General features: G+C 39.7%; 1 protein-coding gene across 4 annotated transcripts in view; it reads left to right on the forward strand.

Annotated features, from left to right (window-relative positions):
- The window catches only part of afap1 (actin filament associated protein 1), a 98403-nt gene that overhangs the window by 45060 nt on the left and 27506 nt on the right, over positions 1–25837 (forward strand). For all 4 annotated transcript variants that reach the window (XM_039609292.1, XM_039609293.1, XM_039609290.1 and 1 more), the window contains 2 exons: positions 11689–11817; positions 12531–12613. In XM_039609292.1, coding sequence (XP_039465226.1) covers positions 11689–11817; positions 12531–12613 — 212 coding nt within the window. The remainder of the gene's footprint in view (positions 1–11688; positions 11818–12530; positions 12614–25837) is intronic.

A 25837-nucleotide genomic window follows, 5' to 3' on the forward strand; every position in this document is an offset into this window, starting at 1 on the left:
TTTGACCTCATAATGTTGCATACCAGTAGTTAAACTGATATAACTAGACTCAGCTTTTGGGCTGACTTCATTGCTGCCACCAGTGAAACTTGGTGGTGTGATCATAAAATTGACAGAAGCATACCTTTCATTGGTTCACCTTTATTTGTCATTAAAGCTCATTGTACTTTACAAGCACAAGGAGTACCTTTTCAGATATTTCACCATTTTATCAATTTTCTTTTGTAATTACCCCCTATTATGCAACCCAATTCCTTTCTTTCTGGCATGGAGCTTAAAAGCAAGTCTGTTTCTTATTACCTCATTGTTGCTAGACAGCAGATCCACATACATCAACAACATGTGCAGTATCCATCTCTGAAAATAATCTTTAAAAATCAGAGTACTTTCAAAAGTACTCAGAAAAACTGGAGGCTTGCTCTTACTGCACACTTGGAGCTGAGCAGTTAGGGGATAAATTGAGGAGTATTACCCTTATCTTTGTCTGCCTGAGATTTTGAGACAACAAACTCTGGCTCTCTAGACTTGGTTGCAACAGCAGGATAACGGTAAAGCAACCTATTTAGTCGAAAATAGTCACTTTGTCACTGTGTATACTAACAGTTGTGTTACTGAACTGTTTTTTTCATCTTCTTATCCATTTAGCTTTATACAGCTGCCAGTACTCAGACAGTTATTACACAGTCCAGGTCAGTGTTAGGGCAACTCCACCCTGAAATCAGAGGTTTTCTAACACAACCCTGGAATGACAACACAAATGCTCAATATCTCTCACTTGTCCTCATGTGGCTGTGAAGTGAGTGCACAATAACAGGACCAACGCTAGCAGCTGCAAGGGTTTCGGGTGGCCCAGCAGTGCTTCAGTGCCTGGCATTTGGTGAGGTTCGTACAGACATCTATTGTGTACTACTGAAGCATGCAGTATATAATATTTTTGTTCAACCAGTGTGGATATAGAAGAGCCAGTATGCAGGTATAAAGTAGATATCAAAACTCAGCTAGGTCCTCTAGTTTCCCAGCTCAGGATTTTCTATGATACAGTAACAACACATACTGCAGTCTTTGCTGAAATATAAATAAGCAATCTTGATTTACTCTTAATAATACTAAGAAAAACTGATTAGGGCTCCTGGAGTGGAGCTTTGTTCTGTATTCTGGAAATAAACCCGACAGGTTGGGTTACAGTAAACATTGTCCTAATGCATTTAGAGGAATTCAAAGAATTTTTTTTTTTTGGGGGGGGGGTGGGGGGGGGGAGTAGTAGTATCAATTTATGCTTTTTTGGTTTGTTTTTATTGGTTGGTGTTGTTTTATGTTGTATTGGTTTATGATGGTGTTCACTGATTGGAACTTCTTAGTTTAAACAGTGTTGGAAACACTGTCTATTACTATAGAGGCCAGCCATGAGGTTTTACCTTGCAGGACAGTGATGATAACTATGGCATTTGTTTTTCAGGTCAAAATGTCACGCCTGATAAAGAGCAAACTTGTCATTGTCACAGACTTTCAAAATTAATCTTCCTCTTTATCAACTTAGCTGTGAATGTATACAACATTTTAGTCAAATACCTTAAAACTGCAATTGATAGTTCTATGGTTTTTCTTATACATTAGTTTGATTCCTTAGCCAAAGGTTCCTCAAAGAACTCATATATAGATGTGAGATATAAATGTGGGCAAGCCCCCGTTTAGGGTCATCTTCTCTGGCTGCCCCAGAAATTTCAAATGTGGCTTCTATTAAGTCCACTTCTGATCACATGTGCCATGTGTTTTATCTGAGTTTCTTGTGAAGGTTTTTTGCTGGTGATGAAAATGGAGATTCAGTTTACAGCAGTTTTCACTGGAAGAGAGAGAAGTGAGACCAGGGGCAAGTTCATAATTTTGTTTTTTTTACTTTAAAGGGGTTATGCTCCCACCATGAATTCCTGCTCCAGGGTGAAGCTGTCAAGTGTGGTGTCCTACTGAAAAACACTCAGCAGAAATGACCTATTGTGATGCATACCAGAGTGCCATTGAAAAGATTTTTTGTCCAATACAGTCATCACTCACCACCTGCCCTGTTTGTCAGAATTGCCTTCCTGCGATTTTTCTGCTTCCTGAAAATGAAACCCAAGTTCTAAGACTGTGCTGACACACTGGAGGAGATCTAGTGCAAGAACAAAGGGACATATTGGGACTTCTACAGAGTGACCTACAAATGGTAGAAGCTCAGAAAAATAGTACAGAAATGCACAAGAAGATGATCCTCAATGGAGATCAGCCAAATTTAGCTCATGCATATGTTTTCTAGATAAATCTTTCTTTTTTTTCTTTTTTTTTACCTTGCTGCAGTTGTGGCAGTGGAAACAGTGGAACAGTGTTGATTGATACTAAACATAAAACATACAAAACTGCAGTGACATTTTGCAAACAGTAATGGCCGTCTCACTATATAGCAATTTGGTGATAATCAATGCATTGCTGTTGTTTTTGATGCTGTTGATGTTGTTTTCCTAGCTTCCCTTTGTCTATGCTATCTGCCAATCCTAACCCTAACCCACTGGATCGGACGCAGCTCATAGCCAAAGATGTTAACCCTAACCCTATCTTAACCTGTACTCTAAAAAAAAAGTGGATAATTTTTTTGGGACAACCGTTTAATGAAAAGCAAAATTGCATACTTTAATTATCTAGGTCAGAGTTGGGATCATTACCAATCGTAACTTGGGTTAGCAGTCAAATTTGAGCAACTCTTTGCTTCTAAAACATCTCTGATCTAATGGACCCTGGCTTGCTTTCCTTTCTATGTCGTTTTGAGCTGGTGGTGGATTTGAGGCAATCATAGCAAACCAAAGTCAATGTCAACGGTCTCTTTTAGCAAGTCCATGCTCAATAGCTTTCCCATTTATGGGGTGCTGTGCTTTGGGGGCAAATACAAGTGTTAAAGTGTTTATTGCCACTTATTATTGCAGCTTTCCTCACAGAAACTCTGAGTCGACAAGCAATTAATTGGAGTGTGTGTGATGTGGGAACGGTGGGTACATGGTGTCACCGTACTGGCCTGCCTCGCTCATTTGGTTCTCCTTCCATGCCTCATTCACCCCAATAGTGATTAAAGTTTAAAAGCTTTCATCTGTCAGACGCGTGAGCCTCTTCCTTTTTTTGGTGATGGATCCCAGCAGTGGAGAGGAGAGATGAGGAGAAATGACTTTGTAATTTCTCCCTCCTTCCTTGCAGAGTTGGCCTGTCAGTAAGCTGGCATGTGGGAAGAGAGACTTTAATTTTGAGCCGACTAATCATAGCCCTCCCAGCCTTACCCCTGTGTCAATATGCATCTGGAAAAACACAGGGAAAAAGAATGGGGAGCGAAAGCCAAGCTCAAGCACAATTCAAAGGACCCCAGTGTATGCCAAATAGCACAGTATGATATGGCATACATCCAGCTGGCAGCCTGTTGGTAGCCTACTGATTTAACGTCATCAAACAAGCATTTGCCTTTGGACTCGTACTTTAAAGAAGTTAAAATAGTTCTGCTTATTGCAAGCATATATGATTGCCTTGAAAATTTGTATGCATTAGGAGGAAATCACTTCTGATGAGTCTCACTGGTCTTCAACAAGCTTATTGTAATAGGATGAGTGCATTCACTTGTTAGCCTGTCTGCCTTTAACAAAGCTTTTAGGATTGCAGTACAAGACCAAAGCTGCCTTGGTGGGGTGTCATAATAGGAGGATAAGGGTACAGGGAGCTGTAATTTTTGCAGTTTGAGCGTTTGGTTGTGACTGTGTAGCTGCTGTTTACACTCGCACAGATAAGAGTGCCTCTGTGTCCTGTTTCTATAGGTGGTGTTTAATAAGTAACTGATGAAAAGACCAAAGACTTCTATCACAGTCAGGACAATGGGTGAATGGAAGGTACACCCACAGGAATCTAATTTGCCTTATTTTAATTCAGTTTCGTTTCACAAGCTAATTTGTTATTTGGTGTTCATCCATACATCATCAAGCTTTAAATCAAAGTTAGACAGGCTTTAGCTATTTCAGATTGAAAAAGGGGCAACCATGCATGATGAATTTTGTATTTTCAGTGTTTTCCACACGTAGACTTTATTTGGAGACTGAGGTTAGTATTATTATGTCTGACTGAACGACGCTGTTTGTGATCAGACATAGCTGATCACAGTGTTCAGCCGCTACTAACCAAATGCCAGTTTTATCTATAGCCTGGCTCGCTGACCTGTGAGCCAGTGTAACCAGAACCTTTAGGAAGTAGAGAACTGGTTTATGTGATGTTACTCTGAGCTCACCAAGGCTACAGAGCAGAACAAGAAACACAGCTGCCAACTTTAGCCCATGACAGTGAAGTTAAGTTGAATTCATATATGATACGAGAGGCAAACTTCAGACACAACGACTGTGTTTAACTATTAAATGGAAGTTTTGAGTTAAATAAAAGATCTCATCCAAGGTGTCCTGAGATGAAATAGGCAGCATTGTGGAAAATTGATGCCAAGGATGCCCAAATGCAGCTGTAAAGTCCATATTCTAGGACGTCCAATCTTCTAGATTTCTCTTTACCAAATGTAGAAGCTGTGTACTACAGTTTGGGACTCAGTGGGATCGGTTTTTCAACTTGCTGTGACCAACCTGGTGCTAATAACAAAAGGTACGGTGCATGGCAAACAGACTGGTTGTTATATTGCTTTTTGCTAGTCTATTTGAGTAATTTATAGAACTTGCCTCATTCACACAAGATGGCTGCCCCCCCCAAAAGCCTGGTTCTGCCAGAAGGTTATTCCTGTTAAAAGGGAGTTTTTCCTTCCCACTGTCACCAAAGTGCTTGCTCATAGGGGGTCATATGATTGTTGGGTTTTTCTCTGTATGTATTATTGTAGGGTCTACCTTACAAAATAAAGCACTTTGAGGCGACTGTTGTTGTGATTTGGCGCTGTATAAATAAAATTGAATTGAATTGAATTAATTTAGTAGATGATGTGTCCTGCCTCCTGAGCTATCACAACCTGTGGAAACTCAGAATTTTCCAGTGAAATTACTTTGTGTTGAATGTGCCTGAGTTCTCAGACAGTAAATCAGAGACGTGTGCCTGTGATAACTCCAGTCCACTACCTATATCTGAATTGAGCCATTTTGTGGATGAAACAAACGAGGATGCTTAGTAGACCTACAACCTCTATATGCTCACCAGTAGGGCTGTGCGATATGACCAAAATCTCATATCCCGATATTAAGACATCTATCGTCCGATAACGATATAAATCACAAAAATGTAACATTTTCTGTAAATTCTGTGAATGTCGGGCAGCTCAACTTGCGTGAAGTGTTTCCAGCTGGGCGTCGCGTACCTGGAGTCGAGTGTTTTAACTGATGCATGAAACGATACATTTTTAGACATAGGTTGTAACGGCTGTCGTTTTCTGCGGGGAAAAGCCTGTTCTAACGTTTGAGTCTAAGGTTTATTTTTTAGCACCTAGCGGCTCTTTTTTGCTTCTCATCCGTAAATACTCTGCATCTTTCACGTGATTCAGTTTATTTTGAAAAGTCTCAACAGGATCTTGAGCTTTATTGTGAAAGGTTTATGTGGAAAATAAACAAGCAGACACGAGGTGGTTTTACCGTCGTTGTTGCTAACGACAAGGCATAAAAACAAGCGCTTGTCCGTCTGTAGTGTGGTTATATTAAATATAAGAGAAAGAGAGAACTTTAGGAAATTAATATAGCCACTACAGTGACCATCAAAATAATGAAAAAATATTGCCGTAAACAGTTTATTTTGCGACACCACGAAACAAACGATAGCGTAAAATGAAACGATAGACGTTTTTATATCGTCATCCGATATATATCGTTATATCGAACAGCCCTACTCACCAGTCAAAAACCGTGTATAATGTGACACTCATTTCTCACACTCATGCATCTACAATTCCCAGTCCAATCAAGAAAGCCTCATGTCCTCCATTCCCACCAGAAAATCAAAACTTAAAGCAGGAACGTCTCCCCCTCCACATCCCTTCACCCCATCTTTCTTTTTTTGTCCCATGGTTTTTAGCTGAGCTCCCTCTAATTATCTTTTTAAAAGAGATACCAAAGGGTGCATCATTACGATCCCCAAATATTGTTTGGTTTTAGAACTTGCTTTGGGACCAGTCATCCATCTCCCACCATATTTCCTCCTCTCTTATCATCTCTAAACCTCCATCAGCACTTCCCTATCCCATCACCTTTCTTTTTCTTTTTCTCCTTTTCACGTCAGGGTTTTGCACATGTGTGTTTGCGGTCTGGGAAACATCTGCTCCTACGGTAAACCACCTGTACAGTTCGATAGCAATCAGCCCTCCTCTGTGATGTTTGCTTGGCATGCCTGATGGAAGATAGAAAACACACAAACCTCATAATTACAGACCTGAGAAATGGGGCGGGAGCAAGGCAGCTTGTCTTTCATCATAAGTTAATGCAGCATCACCCGTCCTCTGTTCTGTTCAGAACTCTCCCTCTCGCTTGGTGTTCATCCAAATTGGGTCTTTAAAAGTCTTTATGAAGCATTTATGACTGGTAATAGCACACAACTTTCACAGCTTTTCACCAGCAGTGGAAAGGGAAAAAACAGTACACAAGGCTTCCAGTATAGGACTAAAATATCTGTATGTAGCGGAAGACATTTAAGAGTTATTTTTATCTGATAAATTCTAAAGTGAAGCTGAGAAGGGCAGTGAAAATTCAGATGGTAAGCAGTTACATTTACAAGTTGGAGTTACGAAGGAGTTATCAGAGTGGAAAGGCAGATGATACTCTTTCTTTTTCCCCCAAAATATTAAGAATTTTTCAGCTTGTCTGTGTGATGGTTTTTATGTAATCATGTGACAAATAAATACCTTCCAGCATTACCCTGTGTTTTGGTGGCATGTTGGAAGCAGTAACCATGATGATGCCAGACCATAAAACCAACCTTAATTAACAATAACCACCTTCTTACTGTAACACTAAACCCACAGTGCAGTTAAGCTTCCCAAAACCGCAGAAAGTGCACTTTGACAATGACTGGGTGTTTGGAACTGTAAGTCTCTGGCTTCTCATGCATCTTTTAGGTGCACAAGGACTCCTTTAAAATCTGTTACCTGCCACAAAATAGCAGTTCTGGTTAAGCTGACCTGGTATGGCAGACAACATATTCAGCTGATTCAATTTTGGAAAAAATAGTCTGAAAACTATTGAGTCAAGCCCTGAAGTTTGAAGAACAAACAAAGGAAATATACTAGAAATCAATTTATTTGTTTGTTCCTGAGATTATTGCTTTTATTACAAGTAAAGCTAATCAGAATCATCATTTTGTATGCTCTTGGTATATTTTGTATTGTTTTGCCATTCAAAGCGTTTTATGGTTTTTTGTTAGAAATATAAACCCTACTCCTTGTTCGCTTTTGGCGCAGTGCATTTATACTCCCATCCAAGACTTAAGACCTTTATGGTGTTTGTATGGCCCGCTTATCCAAGTAAACTGAGCCCATGCTGATTTACAAAAGTGGCATGGCTTTATGATTATGATGTGGATTTGGTATTAGAGTGACTTGGACCATTTTCTTAAAGAAAAAAAACAATTCAGTTCAATTCAGTTTTATTTATACAGCGCCATATCACAACAACAGTCGCCTCAAGGCGCTTTACATTGTAAGGTCGACCCTACAATAATACATACAGAGAAAAACCCAACAATCATATGAACCCCTATGAGCAAGGACTTTGGCGACAGTGGGAAGGAAAAACTCCCTTTTACCAGGAAGAACCCTCTGGGAGAACCAGGCTTTAGGGAGCAGCCATCTGCTGTGACCTGTTGGGGTGAGAGAAGGAAGACAGGATAAAAGACATGCTGTGGAAGTGAGCCAGAGATTAATAACAAGTATGATTCAGTGCAGAGAGGTCTATTAACACATAGTGAGTGACATAAATAGACTGAAGAATAAATACTCAATGCATCATAGGAATCCCCCAGCAGCCTACGCATATTGCAGCATAACTAAGGGAGGATTCAGGGTCACCCGATCCAGCCCTAACTATATGCTTTAGCAAAAAGGAAAGTTTTAAACCTAATCATAAAAGTAGAGATAGTGTCTGTTTCCCAAATCCAAACGGGAATAATTCCAGTTCTAATAGTTGACGCATTTCAGCAGTCTGTGTATGTTGAGGCAGATCCTGACCTGAAGACCTGTCAGATACTCAAACTAAACACGTCTTCGAAGTGTTAAAGACGCTGCTGGTAACAAGAAACAGACACCTGGAATATGTGGTGCAGGATAGCGACTGTCAGTATCCCGTCAATCATAACAGCTGTATTCCAGGAAGAGGGCAGAAAGCCCTCCTCTCTCTAACCTTGCTAAGCATTTTTGCACAACAAAGCCGCAGGCTCTCAAGTTCTACATGATATACAAACGTGACCCCTATGTCTCGAACATTCAAACACAGTCCTCACTTAGGAAAACCCCCTTTGTTCTAAATACCTGGCAGTGAAAACATCCTTGTTAGTTGTCTAGGTGTTTTTAGTGTGTGTATAGGGATTAATGTTTTGGAAAGAGCACATATTTTTTGTCATGGAGACCGACTGCTAACACAGCAGATGTGGTTTGGGGTACATGTGAAGAATGTATGCAGATATCAGAAAACTGACTAAAATATTTATGGCATTAGAATCAAAAAGCTAGAATACATGACACAAACACATGCACTGCCTTTTATGTTGAGTACAATGAAGGGCATTATGGAAATGGAAAAATGAGGCTGAATGAACAGGGTGAGATGTGGAAGAAAGGACGTGGGCAGTTTGTTTGCACAACCTGTTTTTTTTTGTTTTTTTTTTTAAATTTTATTTTCCTGCTTAGGCCTTGTTTGAGGGTGGTCCTTGCCTCCACCTCTTCATTTTCTCTGCCATCTTTGGTGAACTGGAAAGCTCACTTTGGGTTTTTAATGGCACACATGCGCACAGGTTGAGTTTTTTGGCCACCCCTGTGGAGGTAAAGTTGCACACGTTCCACAAAGCTCTACGAAGCAGTAAATGGAGCAGTAAATAGCTGCTTGGCTGTTCACAGTGTAGTACAAAATCAGGTAGTGCTGAAAGTGATCCAAGGAGCGTGTACCTTCGCAGTGAGGGATGTTACTACTTGTTTTTCTGCAAGTACAAAGTGATAGTGTAGGTAAATTGCAAGTAATCTTTCTGCTGTAAAAGGATTTAAAGCACTCAGACTTACAGATATTAGGGGTTGATTGTTGGGTTTTCTCTGTATTATCGTAGGGTCTTTACCTTACAATAGAAAGTGACTTCAGGCTTTGAGATTGTGATTTTATTGATATATAAATAAAACGGCATTGAAATATGTTTTTCCATTGTTGGCTTGGGAGTTGAATATTTTTTGTTGTTACTGTCATCGTTCATTGCAGTTTTAGTGGTATTACATGCACAAAGGGAGGAAACATGTTACTCCATGTTAGTCTCCCCATCACCCTCACTTCCTCTGTTTATCTTTCACCCCAGCCCCCCTTTTCTTCACCGGACTCTCCTGTAGTATAATCAGATTATGTGAGGAATGAATGAAAGTGTCTGCGTATTCAGTGTTGCTAACAGCTAACAGCTCTCTAACAGTCAAGCAGCTATAAAAATGAACCGTGGGTGCACTGGATACAAACATCTATTGATTTTATTGTCATAACACTGAGATATTAATATGAAGAGCATTAATGCTTTTTGCCAGCTACCTGCACTCTCATCTGTTTTTGTTTAGTTAAATGCTTCTGGGAATTGTGATTACGTGTGGTACTCAGACCTGTTTTGAATGAGATATATGAGGTCTGTTACGTCATGACTTACATCTGTTATAAAATAGCCTGAAATAGTCTTAATGGCACATACTAAGACATACTAAACTGCTATGACATTTGGTTAGCCATTAGGTCAGCTTATCTCCTGTGCGTGTTGCTCAGATATCGGTTAAGCTGATTTCATTTGATTATATGGAAACGCGAACATATTACAGCTTGCTTGGCAGCAAGTCCTGTCTTTATGTTTGATGCTGCTGTCTCCCATAAAGATTTAGTGCACAATTTTTTGTGCCATGTAACACAAGTTTAACTTTTCAAAATCACTACTATCAAGAATATTTTTGAAAAATCCAGACTTTTAACTTTAACTAACTACTAACTACTTCATCTTCGGTTCCCCATGGCTTTTTTCTCATTTTGGGCCTGGAGAAGTGTATTAAAGTCAGGTTCAGTGTCGTCACTAAGATCTCACTAAGAGATGTCATTCTGCAGCCCCAGAAAACAAAAACAGTAATCTATTCTCTGACGGGGAGAGTTTAAAACCTAAAAAAAACCTAGTTTGTAGATGCACAAAAAGTCTTTTCCAGTAAATTTGCCAGGTTAGTCTGCCCAGCAGCTGCTGTCAGATTGTTTCTGAATCACGCTCTGACATTCAGTGACTCGACGTTGTCACAGAAGGCAGTAACCAAAAGAAAGTCCTCATTAACTCCACTTAACTTTTTCAGTCTGCAGCTGCTGTCAAGGATGATGCAGTGCCTTTTGATACAATCAGGTGTTTACAAAAAGCTTTACTGAGCTGGGACCCTCATCTTGAGACAGTGCTTCTTATCTGAGTGTCTGTGCAAAGCGTGGTATCTCAGAGTCATGCTTCTGAGCCCAATCAAATGCTGTCAGATCAAGTGTGTGGAGTGTGTGAATCACTGATACCTTGATCTCATACCTCATCTGCGAGCTATGTTCTGTATTCGGTTTCCCTGCTTTTGTTGTGCTCTGTGTGGGAAGCTGCTGGTGTATTTTTCACCTGCAGCTATAATTCCATCAGGTAAGTTGCCAGATCTGTCCCTGCCCAGCAACTATCAGCCAGCTGGCTCTGTGCACTTGAAGGACTGTCAGCGCCTGTGATAGATTTACTTGAAAATTCTGTTTTCCACAGGGCCACCTGGCTGCCCACTTATGTTACATAACAGTATTTTGTGCTTTTCCAGTATCTGTTTAATGTTGGTTTGTTGCACAGAGCCAACAAATACTTGTCAGTGTGTTTTAACTGAAACATGCACTACATTAGGACTGATTAATGAGCAGCTAATGCTGGGGCATATTTGTGTGCCACCAAAAGGTTGTTTGAGAAGCCCAGCACTCGTGTTTTTCACATTCTGAAACTCTCTCTGTTTCACAATGTCAACACTCAGTACAGCATTAAATTCGTATTAATCCACAGGTGAAAATAGTTCAAAGAAAATAATAATCTCTTACAATGTAAGCATTAGAACCTCATCATCATTTTGGGTAAACGCTTACCAAAGTATGACTCATGAATAAAAACGATGCTGCAGTTTTGCAGAGTTGTAGTGATATAGTCTATACTGCTCTTCGTCCACAAACACAGTGCATTAGTGTTTCTGTTGGCTGACGGTGCACATCCGTTCATTTAAACAAAGGTAAACTCTGGCTGAAGCACAACAACTGGTCTTTGATTTTTCACCAAGCTCCTAATTGCAGACAGTGATAAACAGAAAAGCAAGCTGTAAGAGTAACGTTCACACATTATTTGTTTTCAGCATTAGTGTGATCACTGCAAGTTTAAAAATAAAGTAGCGTAGGTCTCATTTCCATTAGACTAGAGTTCCATACCTGACTCTTTGATATTTGTGTATTTGTTTTCCAGCAATGGAGGAGCTGGTGTGTGAGCTTCGTCTGTTTCTGGACCTGCTGGATAGAGAATATCTGAGTGCCGGGGTCCGAGAGAAGAAGATACACCTCTCCAATATTCTGCACAGAGTCCTGTCCGACAAAGGTGAGGATTAAACTTACACTGCACCTTCTGAAACACTTTGAGGAACTCACAGCTGGAGTAAGTCCATTAGGTAGTCAGCTATTAGATACAGCACATGAGTTCCATGAGCAGTCTGGTACATACACAAAGAATGTAGACCCCAGTAAGCTATTACTAGGTCAGTGTGGGATTGAATTGTCTGGTTGCTTGTAAGCTAATATAGCCAAAACTTGTTTATGCCAGATTAAAAGAGTTCATTTCACCTGTTTGATGATGTTTTCTGAACTTTTCTTTAACGAGGACTGTGTGGCTGCCATTTATTGAAATGAAGTTCAAATGCAAAAACATGTTTATATTTGAACCTGGATGAATCTAACATGATAAGAGGATATACACAGAAATGTTTATTTTATTGTATTTTTTTGTTTGCATCCTTAAAGAAGATCATTTTAGTCCTATACTGGAAGCCTCAAAACATTCACACAAATTCATAATGACGTAGCAGTTTTTTTCTCAACAACAAAATGTCACATGTAGACATCCTGATTAGAAATATTTATTGGAGATTTTTCATTTTAACATTAACATCACAGAAGCACAGTCTATTTGGTTTTATGGTTTTTAAGAAGGGAAATTATGACATTTTCCTTTTTGTAGCTATTCAGATTTGACACTAGTGACACTTTGAAGCATCTTCTTGTTTATATTCATAATAGCCACTTGATTTCTTCTAGAGCCTTCATTCAAGTCAGAGATACACAGCGGACTGCCTGCTCCACCTCAGATGCCACTTCCAGAGATCCCTCACCCCTGGATGGTAAGACTGAAGTTAATTTAGATTGTTAAATTTTAGTTCTGTGTAATTTCACCATGCTGGAACTTATTGCAAGCAGTGCTCATAGTAAGAGTTGCAAGGTTACAGTATGTGCTCTGGTGGTCTGACTGAAGAGAGGTGTTTCTACAATTACCAGATAGCCCTGTGTCACTCTGCTTCCGCTGCTATGGCTCATCCTCTCAGCCCAGTTGCTTTATGCCAAAATTAAGCAAATCACCGGTGAAGGACAAAATAATACTTTATTTTCAGGACACTGCTGAGCAGCAGAACACTGATTTTGAGCAATGCAGTGCAAATCACATGTAATTCATCTGGCATAAGTGATAAATAAAGGAAAGACAGCTCATTTTCTTTGTCCTGCTATTATACAGTTTACTATACAGGTTCTCCAGACTGCACGGATCTAACGTTTCTCTATATGACCCAATTTGATACCAGCGTTAAATTAAAAGCCACAATATTGACATCCAGGAAGAAACTAGAAATTATTATTTTAAATCAGTCACATTAGGCCTTATAAATAAAACATAGCCGATAAATACACCCAAGAATATAAAATGACTTGACAACTATCTATAAAACAATGCAGTACTCTTAATGTCAGGTCAGTGTTAGAGTCTTTACGTCATCGTGCTGTTATTTGCAGTTGCAGTACTTTCCCCAAACTAGCTGATTTTGACACATCATCTGTTCAAAGCTGAACGTTACCTACCAGTTTGCATTCATTTATGACATTTTATTGAATTTGGGTCCAATGTTAACACAACAGTTATCTTTAACATTCATGCAGAACTGCTTACCAGTAAAACACAACAAGTGCTAATAGAAACTGCAGAGAAATGGCTGATAACGCTGACACTTACCTTCAGTATTATCAGATGGTGAACTTGTTAGCAGTACAGTTAAGTTCTGTGCACAAGTTTTTGTGACACCCTGCACCTGAATGGTGTTAATCACACGGATGCCAGCGATACCAATACAGCAGGACATAGAAACCATGTGAGATGTGTTTTTACAGTCACTTGTAAAGCAGCTGAAAGGCCTGTCATGGCTTCAGTATGTTTTCCTCTCTCGTGCAGCGCCTCACATCACCATGACAGTCAATGAGGACTGTAACATCTCTGTTAAAACAGTGATGTGTGTGTCATTATTGTGAAAGTGAGATGTGCGTGTAAAAAGACCCAGTGTGAAGAATAACAGTATGTGTCTGTCATTATTGTGGGAACAGATGCCTGTGATAAAAAGCTGGTGGCTGTGATGGCTTGCAAAGCCTTTATTTCATAGCAATAAGCCACAACACCTTGTTCTACATCTTACTCACACACACACACCCACACGCACGCACACGCACACATTCCAAGGCACAAGGCCTTATAGTGCAGTTTGTAATTAGAACCATTCGTCAGCCTCAGCCTCCTCTGGTGACCCCAGTGTGTGTCTGGAAATCACAGCCGAGTTTCCCAGAAAACTAGGCGAGTGAGGAGGAGGAGGAGGAGGAGAAATGATGTTTCCGTGTCTCTGCTTGTTGTCTCTCTTCTCTGCTGCCCCAATCAGAACCAGTAACATAAGAAAGTACGAAGCAGTGCCTTGCACGACACCCCAGACTCTCGGGCCTGTTCGGTGGTTTCCTTTATTTAAACAAAACACATAGTCACACAATTACACAATTCTTTCTGTCTGTTATGGAAAAGTGAAGTTTTTAGCAGGTCTTCATCACTGCCTGAAGGAGACCCACTCAGGACTGGGTTGAGCATGAGCCATATGGGTGTTCACTATATGAAGGTTATAGACAGGACGTCTCCTGCAGGGTCAGCAATCAGGATTTATCCTCTGAGATTTCTTCACCCAGTTACAGACTGGTTTGGGGTGATTCTCAGAAATGACAGTGATTAATATGTTATGCTAAAGAAATGGAAAAATGGAAATCCATATTTATACTACCAATTTCCTATTGCTCAGAACTGGTAAATTGTAAATTAGTTCAACGTTAGTAAAGGGGTTATAAAGAGATCTTTCTTTTACAGTTTCCTCTTATTCTGATAAAGATCTGTTCATACTTTTTCATATTTCTGGCAATTTGTATTTTTTGTCACAGTCTGGTCCATCAAATATTGTCATTTATTCCCAGCTGCTGGGATCTTGAATACTCTTTAGTGTTGATCCAGTGATGCCACAGTTTTAGCTATGGTGAGGCCAGTCTCATGCTCAACTTTTAGTTTCATCCAAACCACAATCTGTACTTAATGTAACCAAGTAGGTTTGATGCCTAAACCTCAAGTGTAATTTACGCCACTGCTACCTGAATGCTTAAAAAAAAAAAGATCATAATCGTGAGTTTCAATTTTAATTCGCTACACTTTATCATATTATACTTTATACTAAGGTTGTGTAAAAATTTTCCAACCAACATTTGTCAGTCTGTTGGCAATAGGCGATATATTCGCGCAGGTGACTAGTTGACTTTTTGATGCATGTTTAGAATTAATACTTTTTGTCTGGAGAGAATATTTTACCTTCTTTTCTTGTTTGTTTCAGTATTAATATAGCTACTTTTTGGATTATTAATTAATTAATTTATTTATTTGAGATCGGCAAATCACACAAAAGACTTAACTTTACGTCAGAGATTTTTTTTATGTTCGCTGGAAGAGACATTTTAATTTTTAACTTACTTTTTGTAGAATTTTGTATTTGTTGTTTGGTCGAGTGTATGAGACAGACTGGAAACACTGGAGACACTGGAACAGCCTGTAAACATGGTTCTTGTGGAAAAAAGAAGCCAGTTTCTCCTTGTTTCCCTCCCCACCATTGTGTGTTGTTTTAATTTAAATAAAATGTTTTTGCTTTTTTCTGAACATAGATTACTGCCTTTCTTTCCCTTATGAGTTTGAGTGAATAAATTGTTGCATTTGGGCGCACTCTCAGGAGGGTGCATTTGCTCGCAGCTGGAAGAGGATGCCGTTAAACAACGCTATTATTTCTTCAGTTGACTGCTTCTCTTAGCTTCAACCAGCATGTCTCTTAGTCGATAGTCGAAATATTCGTCCAAAATCATCCAACCATACCTTATACACTGTATCCAACATAATCATGCTCTGGACACTGGCTTTACATGTGTACAAAGTAATCATAATATTTATTTAACAATAGGGGTTTTCATCAGGAGAAAAGAGAATAGAAAAGAAAGCAGCTAAAATATATTAAGTGGTTAAATAGAGCCATTCACATTAGAACAAAACCTCTCCAAGTAACATATGTGTCACAGCAGTAAAGTATAATTCTCATAAATATACTTGGATGGAAACCCAGCTACTGTCTTTTATTTTGTGCCAGCTCTCTGTCTCCTTGTTGCAGCCTCTGCTCTGAAATTACCATCTATCACATTTCCACACTGACCTCTGGAGAAGCTGTCCAGACTGAGGAAAAAAGTGTTGTGCTCCCTTTCTCCACTCTTCATTTCTTCCGAAATTTCCACCGCGTGCAAATGAAACAACGAACAAACGGTTAAGAGGAAAAGAGAGAGGAGGCGGCTAGAAAGAAAAGAGTAAACAGGGTAGAGAGTTAAAGAAACAAAGATTTCGTGTTGATGAAAAACAACCTTGTTAGTCATGAGAAGTTGCAGTTATTCGTGTTATATGGCATCAGTCTTTAGTTGGTGTTGGTGAAGAAGTGGAACATGGACTAGAGCAATCTGGTGAAATAATAGACAAGGAAGACAGTCTCTTTGTGACCAGTTAAGCCTCAATGCAAAGCCAAACCAACACTCACGTACACAGAGAGCCTGTGGCTTTAGAAGCTGAATCAGTCCTTAGCTTCCACATTTTGATTACTTACAGTTACATAAGGAATACTTAGTTTGGAGTAGCTCACTTGATGTACAATACTTAATGAGAGGACAATGGTATTGAACTTTATTACTCAAACACAAACAATATACAGATTGAAGACTCTTCCAGAATATTCTGCTGGTATATGAAATACAAAAGAAAACAAATGGCTTTGCACAGACTTCCACGATACGTTTATTTACTGCTGAATTGTTCTGCAGTGTGTCATCAAATTTAGTCCACTTCAGAACTTATTCACATGGTAAAATCATTTTATTTATTTTTATTTGTGGCATTTTTTCGCACATCTAAGGCCTTTGTTCAAGAGTATATATGATCTTGAAAAGACATTCTTAGTGTTTTTACAAACTTAGTGAGGCATGTTAACACAGTGTAGCTGTTAGCAGAGCATGACAGTCACATGTGTGCGCCCGTTAGCCTTTGCATGAGCAGAGGAAAACAAAGAAACAAAGACATGATGTGTGTAAACTACTGCAATTCTTTCCCAAGGGCAAACTTGTGATTGACTCTTATACACACAGAGGCACGCACACACACACACACACACACACACACACACACACACACACACACACACACACACACAGCAGGATGTCCACTAACCAAACAGACTTCCACTGGATCCTGTTTTAGTTTATCTAGCTGAAACTGGTCTACTTTGAGCCACTATATTGTCTTTCCCTAATTGTATATGCATATAAAGTTGGTCTTTATATATTTATATAAAAGCACAACAAAAAGGGGTTAGTGTCCACTTTAAAGTTTTTCACCAAAACTCCAAGACCATAATGTTAACAGCACTGAGATGATGGAATGGGCTATCATCTGGAATAACTTCATTTCCAAGAGTTGAGTGCCAGATAACCCAGAAACTGCAATATCTATAAACCTACAGAACAATAACACTGCTGATCATGTTTTTACTAAGTATAACTAAAGTTCAATAATTGCTTGATGCAAAAGCAACAATAACAAAGGTCACAATATTTTGTCACCTTATATGACAAAACATTGTGTACACTGGACATGTTGGTGATGCCTGCTAATCAAAGACAGACAAACAACAAAGCTATTTTTTTAAGTTAGAAAATATGCCAAGCCCTTAATCTGTACAAGTGTTGGGTTTGCCGAGAGAGCAGCTGAATCTTTTTACGTCAGTTTGATCCTTTCCACAACACCCACCTTATAAATCTGTACATTCCTCCTTGGAAGAGGATCACAGTACCATTTTACAATGTGCTACATGCCACACGCAAGTGCACAGAAACGCAGTAAAAACAAGGTCTGACTCTGATTGGATCATAATGACCAATAAGAGTGACAAAATCCCACTGAAGTCCTCTTCTTGTCATCCTGTCACTTTTCATATTCAAGATTTATGTTACATTAATATTTCTCTTTTATCTTTGGTATGAAGTACATTGCTGTCATCAAAAAGCTTGACACTTCAGCCACATGAATGGTTTTCATCCAAAATTTGAGCAGTTTGAAGAAGAGTACTGGAAAATAAAATGTAAATTGTGCGTGTTTCCATTAAACTCCATTAAAGAAAACAAATGGACTTCCAGATGGAGAATGGAGCGCCACCCAACCTGAAAAATAGTAAACATTTGCCTAAAATGTTTCTGCATTGTTCGTACTTCATGCTGTCACGTGATGAAAAAAAGGAGGTGCGATATTTAAAGTCACCTGTTGTGGCCGTGCACTATTGATTTATGTTTTCTTTTAATGTCAGTAGTTTTTTTTATTTTAATAGCAATGTAACAAACATTCCGTTTTGACAAATCTGAATTTTACCTTGGGTCTCGAGCTTTTTTTGTTTTACTATTGACAACTACTTTTACCAACATTTCGAGCACACAGCAGTGCAGAACTGTTTTGGGTCCAAAACAATTTCCCCTGTTGCTTTGACAGTTCATTCTACATTTATGTTACCAAAAACAGTTAAAGCTGCTCAAGCCGCAAGCCCAAGGTAAAGGTTTGTGTCCAAGATCCCCAAACCACAAAACAAATACTGTAAACCAGAGAGAAGAAAATCCTTAGACTGCAACCTCAAGCGTTTGTAATTTTTGTTGATTTTTTGAGTTCTAACGTTTGCCGCAGTTGCCTTCAAGTCAGGATTCGTGTCATTGGCTGTATCCTAAGGGCTGCACTGTTCGAGCAGAATGTGGACCAGTCCTCCTACTAGTTGAAACACAAATGATTTCCATCTGTGTTGATGTTGGAGAACAGTGCCACCTCCCCCTTTCTCCTCTCTTCCCTTGCCTTTCCCCTGACACAGACCCTCCCGCACACCATTAGTTACCCATGTAATGTACACTAAAGGTAGTTGTATCATGCGTGACAAACTCACAGCGAGCATCCCGTTCTTCCGTGCTTCAAGCATTCACATCACAGAAGTGTGCTCACGTGGTCGACGTGCTATACACAGTAACAGGGCTGCATCATCCGTAGATCCGTATGTCTGGAATTCATTTGGAATTCATTTCCTCCTCTTCTCATTTTGATTCAGACAGCCCTCCTTCCCAGGCCTTTTTTTTTTAAATGGATATTCATCTCAGCACAAATGTAGCTAGTACTGTAACCATATAGTCTTCTGTATGGTTATGTATTACTGGAAGTTGTGAGGAATCTTTGTTTTTTAACCCACCATCTTCTCTGAGTGGTTTTTACCCACTTATAAAACATTGTATATTCCTGTATGTCTGTGAAGATTGTCATTCATCCAGGTCATTGTAGTCCACAGAGCTTGGAAAGAGAAGAGTCTGGACTTCTTTAAATTTCCTTGAAGATGTTTCACCTCTCATCCGAGAAGCTTCTTCAGCTCTAAGAGCAATTGGTTGGTAGGTAGAGAATCAACAGGGGGGTCCAAGACCCTTTAGGGGACACTCCCATAGGGCTTAAATCTGGGACTCTCCACCAATGCTCTTAGAACTCAAGAAGCTTCTTGGATGAGCGGTGAAACGTCTTCAAGGAAACTTAAAGAAGTCCAGACGCTTTTCTTACCAAGCTCCTTAGACTATATTTGCTGTATATTGCCAAACCAAATTATTTCTAGCCTGAAGGGGAAACACTCCCCCAACTAAGTGTGTCACTGTACTGCGTCAAGCTACACGGTGCGTGCGTGGCAACAGTTGGATTGCTATCAAACATACTGAGTTGAACCAGCCCTGTTTTACTTTTATATAGCCTCAGAAATTATTTGTCTTCAGGAGTTTTTCCATGTAGTATGTTTTTCATTTGGTGCCGATGAATCTGTTTTCATATTTTACTTAATTCCTCTGTGGGGTTTCCCTACTTTGTGGCTTGGTATACCACAGCAAAGCATTTCGTGACATCAGCAATATTGTGTCATTGACTTGTGACAGGAAATGAAGTTGTTTAACAGATCATATTGTAAGGTGTCACGCTTTGTCACTGGGGCAACCAAACAAGTGGGAAATTGGAGATTGAATAGGTCTTAACTGCAGAAAGCAGTAGGCCTTTGCTTAATGACACATGCACACGACATGGTTAATCTTAAGGGCCAGAACTGTTTCAGTTACTAACACTCTTTGGAAAAAGTCCCCACTGAGTAACTGGAGCATGGATGGAAAACCTATTTCACAACTTTTTCCCCCACTCTAGTGCATTTGAAGGCTTTTTACAATGCCAAGTTTCTTTTTTTTCCTGACACATGATGTGATCGAAGTGACTTAATAAAGCACGGAGGGAAAATTGAGTCTATTTCCGCAGTCTAGAAGAGAACTAACAGAATTTACAGTTGAACCAAACAAAAGTTAGGGGTGCATGGCAGAAAAATAAAAAATAGCTTTTGTGGTTACTAACTGATAGGTATTAGACCAAGATGTCCATTAACCCATGAATGCATACTAGAGTGTACTCTATACACTGTTGGACTATCGTTTGATGACTCAAATCACAGCATGTATACAAAAGGGAATGGTTATTGGAGCATGGAAAATGAATATCCAAATTCCTTTAGTGGCCTAAAGAGACAGTGGGGCTGATAGAAGAATCCCATTTAGTTATCCTGCTGCTATAAATTCACAAGAATTGAACTGAGTAAGCCTGAAGAGCTTCTAAATTACTATTTTACGTTTTCCAGCTCCCTAAACAGGTTGTTGGCAGTATGATATCATGCTTGCAGCTGTATAGATATAATTGAGTGATCATGTCATAAAATCAGCCAGTCCATTAAAGGGTTAATCTTAAATACCACACACTTACTTTTGTGTTTTTATGAATTAATAGACATTCAGAGAACTGCTGCATGCGGTGTAGGTGAAATTTAAATTTACCCTATATTCAGTTGGCTGTTAGCAGTAGTGACAGCAGCTTGCAGGAGGAGAGTGGTCTAGTGTTTTCTTGAACGCACCACCTAATGGCCTATAAAGAAACTGTTTGTTTGCAGAAGATATTGCAACCCTATTTTCCAACCCGACAGTTTAGCAGTGAAATCCTTGGCTCAGTTATGACTGTAATTGTGATTATTTGTTGAAAATAGTCGTGCATAGCCAGACTTTGAACTGGTATGAAAGAGGTCTGGGAAAATTTTGTCTGAGCCAAAAGCTGACAGTCGACTGGCAGTATAGGCTAGAGGGGCTGATCATGATAGCTTATCATGGTATTGGTACGGAAATGTCATTCTTTCAGAACAGAAATGCAGATGGGTCACATAATCTCAGGTAATTTGAAAACAATGGGGGACTTATTAGATAGCTTATTGAACAGAAAGTACTGACAAACGTATTTTCCAACTGTAAAATGTTTCACTTTGTTGCAATCAGATTAGTTGAGTTCATACCCAGACAAGTAGCAAATGTGCAGAGCACTTCTATAATATGTCTAAATATTTCCATGAAACTGCTTCGCTGAGGTGACTTCTCACTTATTTGTAATACAGAACACAATTTAGATAGGACAGGCTTAGGCCTGGCCCACCTCATCCTTCTTTTCCAAAACTGCGGACCACCAGCTCCTGCTGGCTTCCACTGGCTCCTCCTGAACCACATTTACACCTCATTGTGAGGTGAGAGAAATGGAGGAAATGCCCAACCCAGTCTGAGTCTCACCCTGGTTATTTTTTCAGGCAAGTTGGCAAGCTGGCACTTTCTCCAGTAACGGCACTCTGGTGAATGCACCTGTCCTACAAAACGCACATTTAACTGGCCCAGCTGAGGCAGGAAAGAGTGAAAAACGATGTGGGGGATGCAAAGAATGAAGTTTCAAAAATGGGAGTTGTGTGAAAGGTTTTGTTTTGTCAGCGGTAACACTAGCATGGGTGGTTCATGTATAAACAGAGAGCTGGAAAACTTAGATATGTATCACAGAGGCTGGCAGACTCTGAGCTTGGATAAAGTCTTAAGTCCTGCAGAGAGAGTTTTTAGGTTTCGTCCCATATTACTGTTTCTCTTGTTTGAATGGTTTAGTGGTTTGCTAATCACCTGACTTTCAGATTGCGTTCCCATCTCAAACAATGAAAATTTCAGTGCTGCTACTCGACAGAAGCCACTCCTCTAGACACCTTAATGTATGCTGCGGCTGGTTTCTCACAAAACTCAAATTGATAACCCAGATGTATTAACAAACATACTGTATATGAATAACTGAGCTCCTGATTTTTAGATGCAAACATGAAGAAGAGAAATTGACCTCATTCATTCAGTTAGAATACAGTTGTTGTTTGATTTGACATTGAGCTTTAAAATACAAATTTTTTAAAGCTAGTGATTTGAGGGTTACTTTGAGACAAACGTGAGGCATACAGGATCGACCTGAGGCTGATGGTTAACTAGAAAAAAAAGAGCTTAATACTTTCATCCTTGCTTGCAGTCTGGCATGAATTTATAACTCATTGCCTTAATTTGATCATATGCCCGAGCTTCAAAGAATATATGGTGGAAAAGGTGTATGCAAGTGTCTACATTTTGTCCCATCTGTTGTTGAATTTTATCTTAATGGTTCAATGTGGGTTTTGCTTACTTCGAACATAATGTTTCATCCATCCTCTGCCGCTTATCCTCTTCAGGGTCCTGGGAGGGCTAGAGCCTATCCCGCCTGTCTTGGGGCAAAAAGCGTGGCACACACTGGACAGGTCACCAGTTTGTCGCAGGGCTAACACATAGAGACAGACAATCATTCGCACCTATAGGCAATTTAGAGTTAATAATTAATCTAACCCCAACAACTGCATGTTTTTGGACTGTGGGAAGACACCAGAGTACACTGAGAGAACCCACGCAAACTCCACACAGAAAAACCCCAGTCTGATGAGGGAATTGAACTCAGGACTGTCTTGTTGTGAGGCAACAGTTTTAACCACCATACCACCATGCAGCAGTAAGGTTTCATAATCTTTCAAAATGTTATAGGTGTGCTTGGTAAGACTGCTTCAGTAAATGTAGATTGCAGTGACATTGAAATCAAAGCAGGAGTCTCTAGATAAATACAGCTGGAATAATCATGTATTCAGCTTCAAAAGAATCTTCTTTGTTTTTTTGGGGGGGACGTCACGTAATCGGAAGGTTGTCGGTTCGAGCCCCGGCTTGGACAGTCTCGGTCGTGTCCTTGGTCAAGACACTTCACCCATTGCCTACTAGTAGTGGTCAGAGGGCCCGGTGGCGCCAGTGTCCATCAGCCTCGCCTTTGTCAGTGCAGCTGTGGCTACAATGTAGCTTGCCATCACCTGTGTGTGAATGGGTGGATGACTGAATGTGTAAAGCGCTTTGGGATCCTTAGGGACTAGTAAAGCACTATACAAATACAGGCCATTTGGACGTTCTCCAGGAAGTCAGGTCACTTAGAAAAATCTTTGGAGAAGATTAAAGGAACATTTTATTCCAGTTTTCTGGGTATATTCAATTATTTCTTTCAATTAATGACAAAGGCAGTGGCACAAATTTTGTTTTTCATAAACTTTTCTCAATCTGTTTCTATGGTATACTGACGAACAAACAAATATTTCTTATGTTTCAGGCCTTTATTAGCCAATAAAACAAAATCCAGTTTTGATAGGGGTGTTATCACTGTCAAAACCTGTAGCTACTACAGCAGTTTTACTCTTGATTTATTTAAATATTTATTTGTGTGTAAAAGATGTAAAAGAATCTTTAAGGATTTGGCCAGGCTGGAAACATATTTGCCTATACATAATTTTCCAAGACTTATAAGAAATGCCTTTTCCCTTTCCAGATCCTTTCCTAAGGGAGTTGCTTTCCTATGTCCACTCAGTTTATCCATTCCAGTGCCCTGCTGGCAGCATAGCAGAAACATTATTCAGGTCCAGTCCTCCTACTCAGGGCAAAAATGGATACTTGGCATAAATGTTTAGATGTGAGTTTCAGGCCAGTGCCTGAGCAGCAGACAAACCTCCCACTCAAAGTCTCCAAACCAAGGTCAGGACTTCTTTACCACTATCTAATTACACATTATGCTTGTGGAATTCTGGTATTTCGGATCCACATCCATGGACATGACCTGTATATGCTGCTCTACTTGGTGGTGCTAGCAGTGTTTCCACTAGAAATACATTTTTGTCAGGAAGGAACCACATTTAGGCCATGATGGGACATGAAAACTCCCTTTACAATTTTAATATAATTGCTTTAAGCAAATCAGGAGTTCTTTACAATATAAAAGTATAAAAAAAACACATATAGAAAGTATAAATATAAATGTAGAAGTATAAAAATACTGAAAATGATGAAAATAATGAAGATTACTGGCAATAGTGATTGTGCTTTTCACACAATCAGTAACTTTGATGGTAAATTTGTCTTTGTTTGTGTGGAAACCAAATTGAATTTAAAAAAAATAATTCAAACTAACATAAAAATGTAAACTAAATAAAAATACAGAACTATAATAGCTCTGACTATGACAATGTAAGCGACATGGTAGTGGCAAACAACTACCCACCCACACAAGCAGCATGAGCTGGATAATTGGTGCATGTATGTGACTCGTGAGCTATTTCCTCCCCAAACTGTGGTCACCTTTATACTAAGAAAAAAGTGAAATAGCACAACACACAGACATACACAGAAATTAAAATAACACTCCATAGACGTCAATTCATTCCTATGATTTGGTGATTAAGGGATAGAGATTACTTAAGTACTCATACACAACTTATTCAGACATTTTTTTAGCTTTGTAAATAAATTATTATCAATTTTGGCTGTTTTCCAAGTCCCCCTACATGTTGTTTTTTTTTTAATAAAAAAAAAAATATTTAAAAACCTGCAGTCAGCTGAGACTGAAGAAGCCGATCAGTGACGAAACATTTCTCCCACTGAAAACGCTACGTCCAGATGAACAGAATCAACCTTTTGGGAACAGACACTGAAACACTGAACACAGACAGGTATACCACTAATGCCAGTTTTTTTGGCTTTGGTTTTTGGCTTTGGTTTTTTTGGAGGATATGAAAAGTAGCAGGTTAGCCTTCTTAGACTGTGAGATTTCCATCAGTAATGGGGGACATCTAAAAGCTGACGTGTACCGTAAACCTGCGCATACAGATCAGTATGTAAGGTTTGACTCTCATCATCCACCGGAGCACAAACTGGGTGTCATTAGGACGCTACAACACAGAGCGAACACCATCCCCACTGACACAGCGGCCAGGGAGGCAGAAGAACAGCACATCAAGAAGGCCCTGAGTAAATGTCGTTATCCCAGCTGGACTTTTGTCAAAGCTGGAAAGGCACCTAAAGAAAGCTCCAGCTGATCCAGGAGAGAAGGACAACTGCCGCCCAAGCGAAAACCTGTAGTCATCCCATATGTGTCAGGAGTATCGGAGCAGTTGAGATGCATTTTTTCTAAACACCGGGTCTCTGTGGCTTTTAAACCCCAAAACACGCTGTGCCAAAAATTGGTCCACCCCAAGGATTGGGTTCCCCGACACAAACAGAGTAACATAGTGTATGCTGTTAAGTGCCAGGAGGATTGCCAGGATTTATACATCGGGGAAACCAAACAACCTCTGGTGAAGCGGATGGCACAACACAGAAGAGCTACTTTGTCAGGCCAGGACTCTGCAGTCTATTTACACCTACAGGCCAGTGGACACTCTTTTAATGATGAGGATGTACACATCTTGGACAGGGAGGAGCGCTGGTTTGAGCGCGGAGTCAAGGAGGCCATTTACGTGAAAAGGGAAAGACCATGTCTGAATCGAGGAGGGGGCCTAAGGGTACATCTTTCGCCATCTTACAATGCTGTGATTTGCAGCCATTCTCCAACTCTCTGTGAATGGTACTCATGGACATTGATCAGTGGGTTTTGGTCAGTGGTTGTTGATCAATGGTCATGAGAATTTGCATAATTAAGATTAAGGAACTGACCTCCTCCA

The sequence above is a fragment of the Oreochromis aureus genome, linkage group 3 (genome assembly GCF_013358895.1).
Source record: "Oreochromis aureus strain Israel breed Guangdong linkage group 3, ZZ_aureus, whole genome shotgun sequence".
Classification (NCBI taxonomy): domain Eukaryota; kingdom Metazoa; phylum Chordata; class Actinopteri; order Cichliformes; family Cichlidae; genus Oreochromis; species Oreochromis aureus.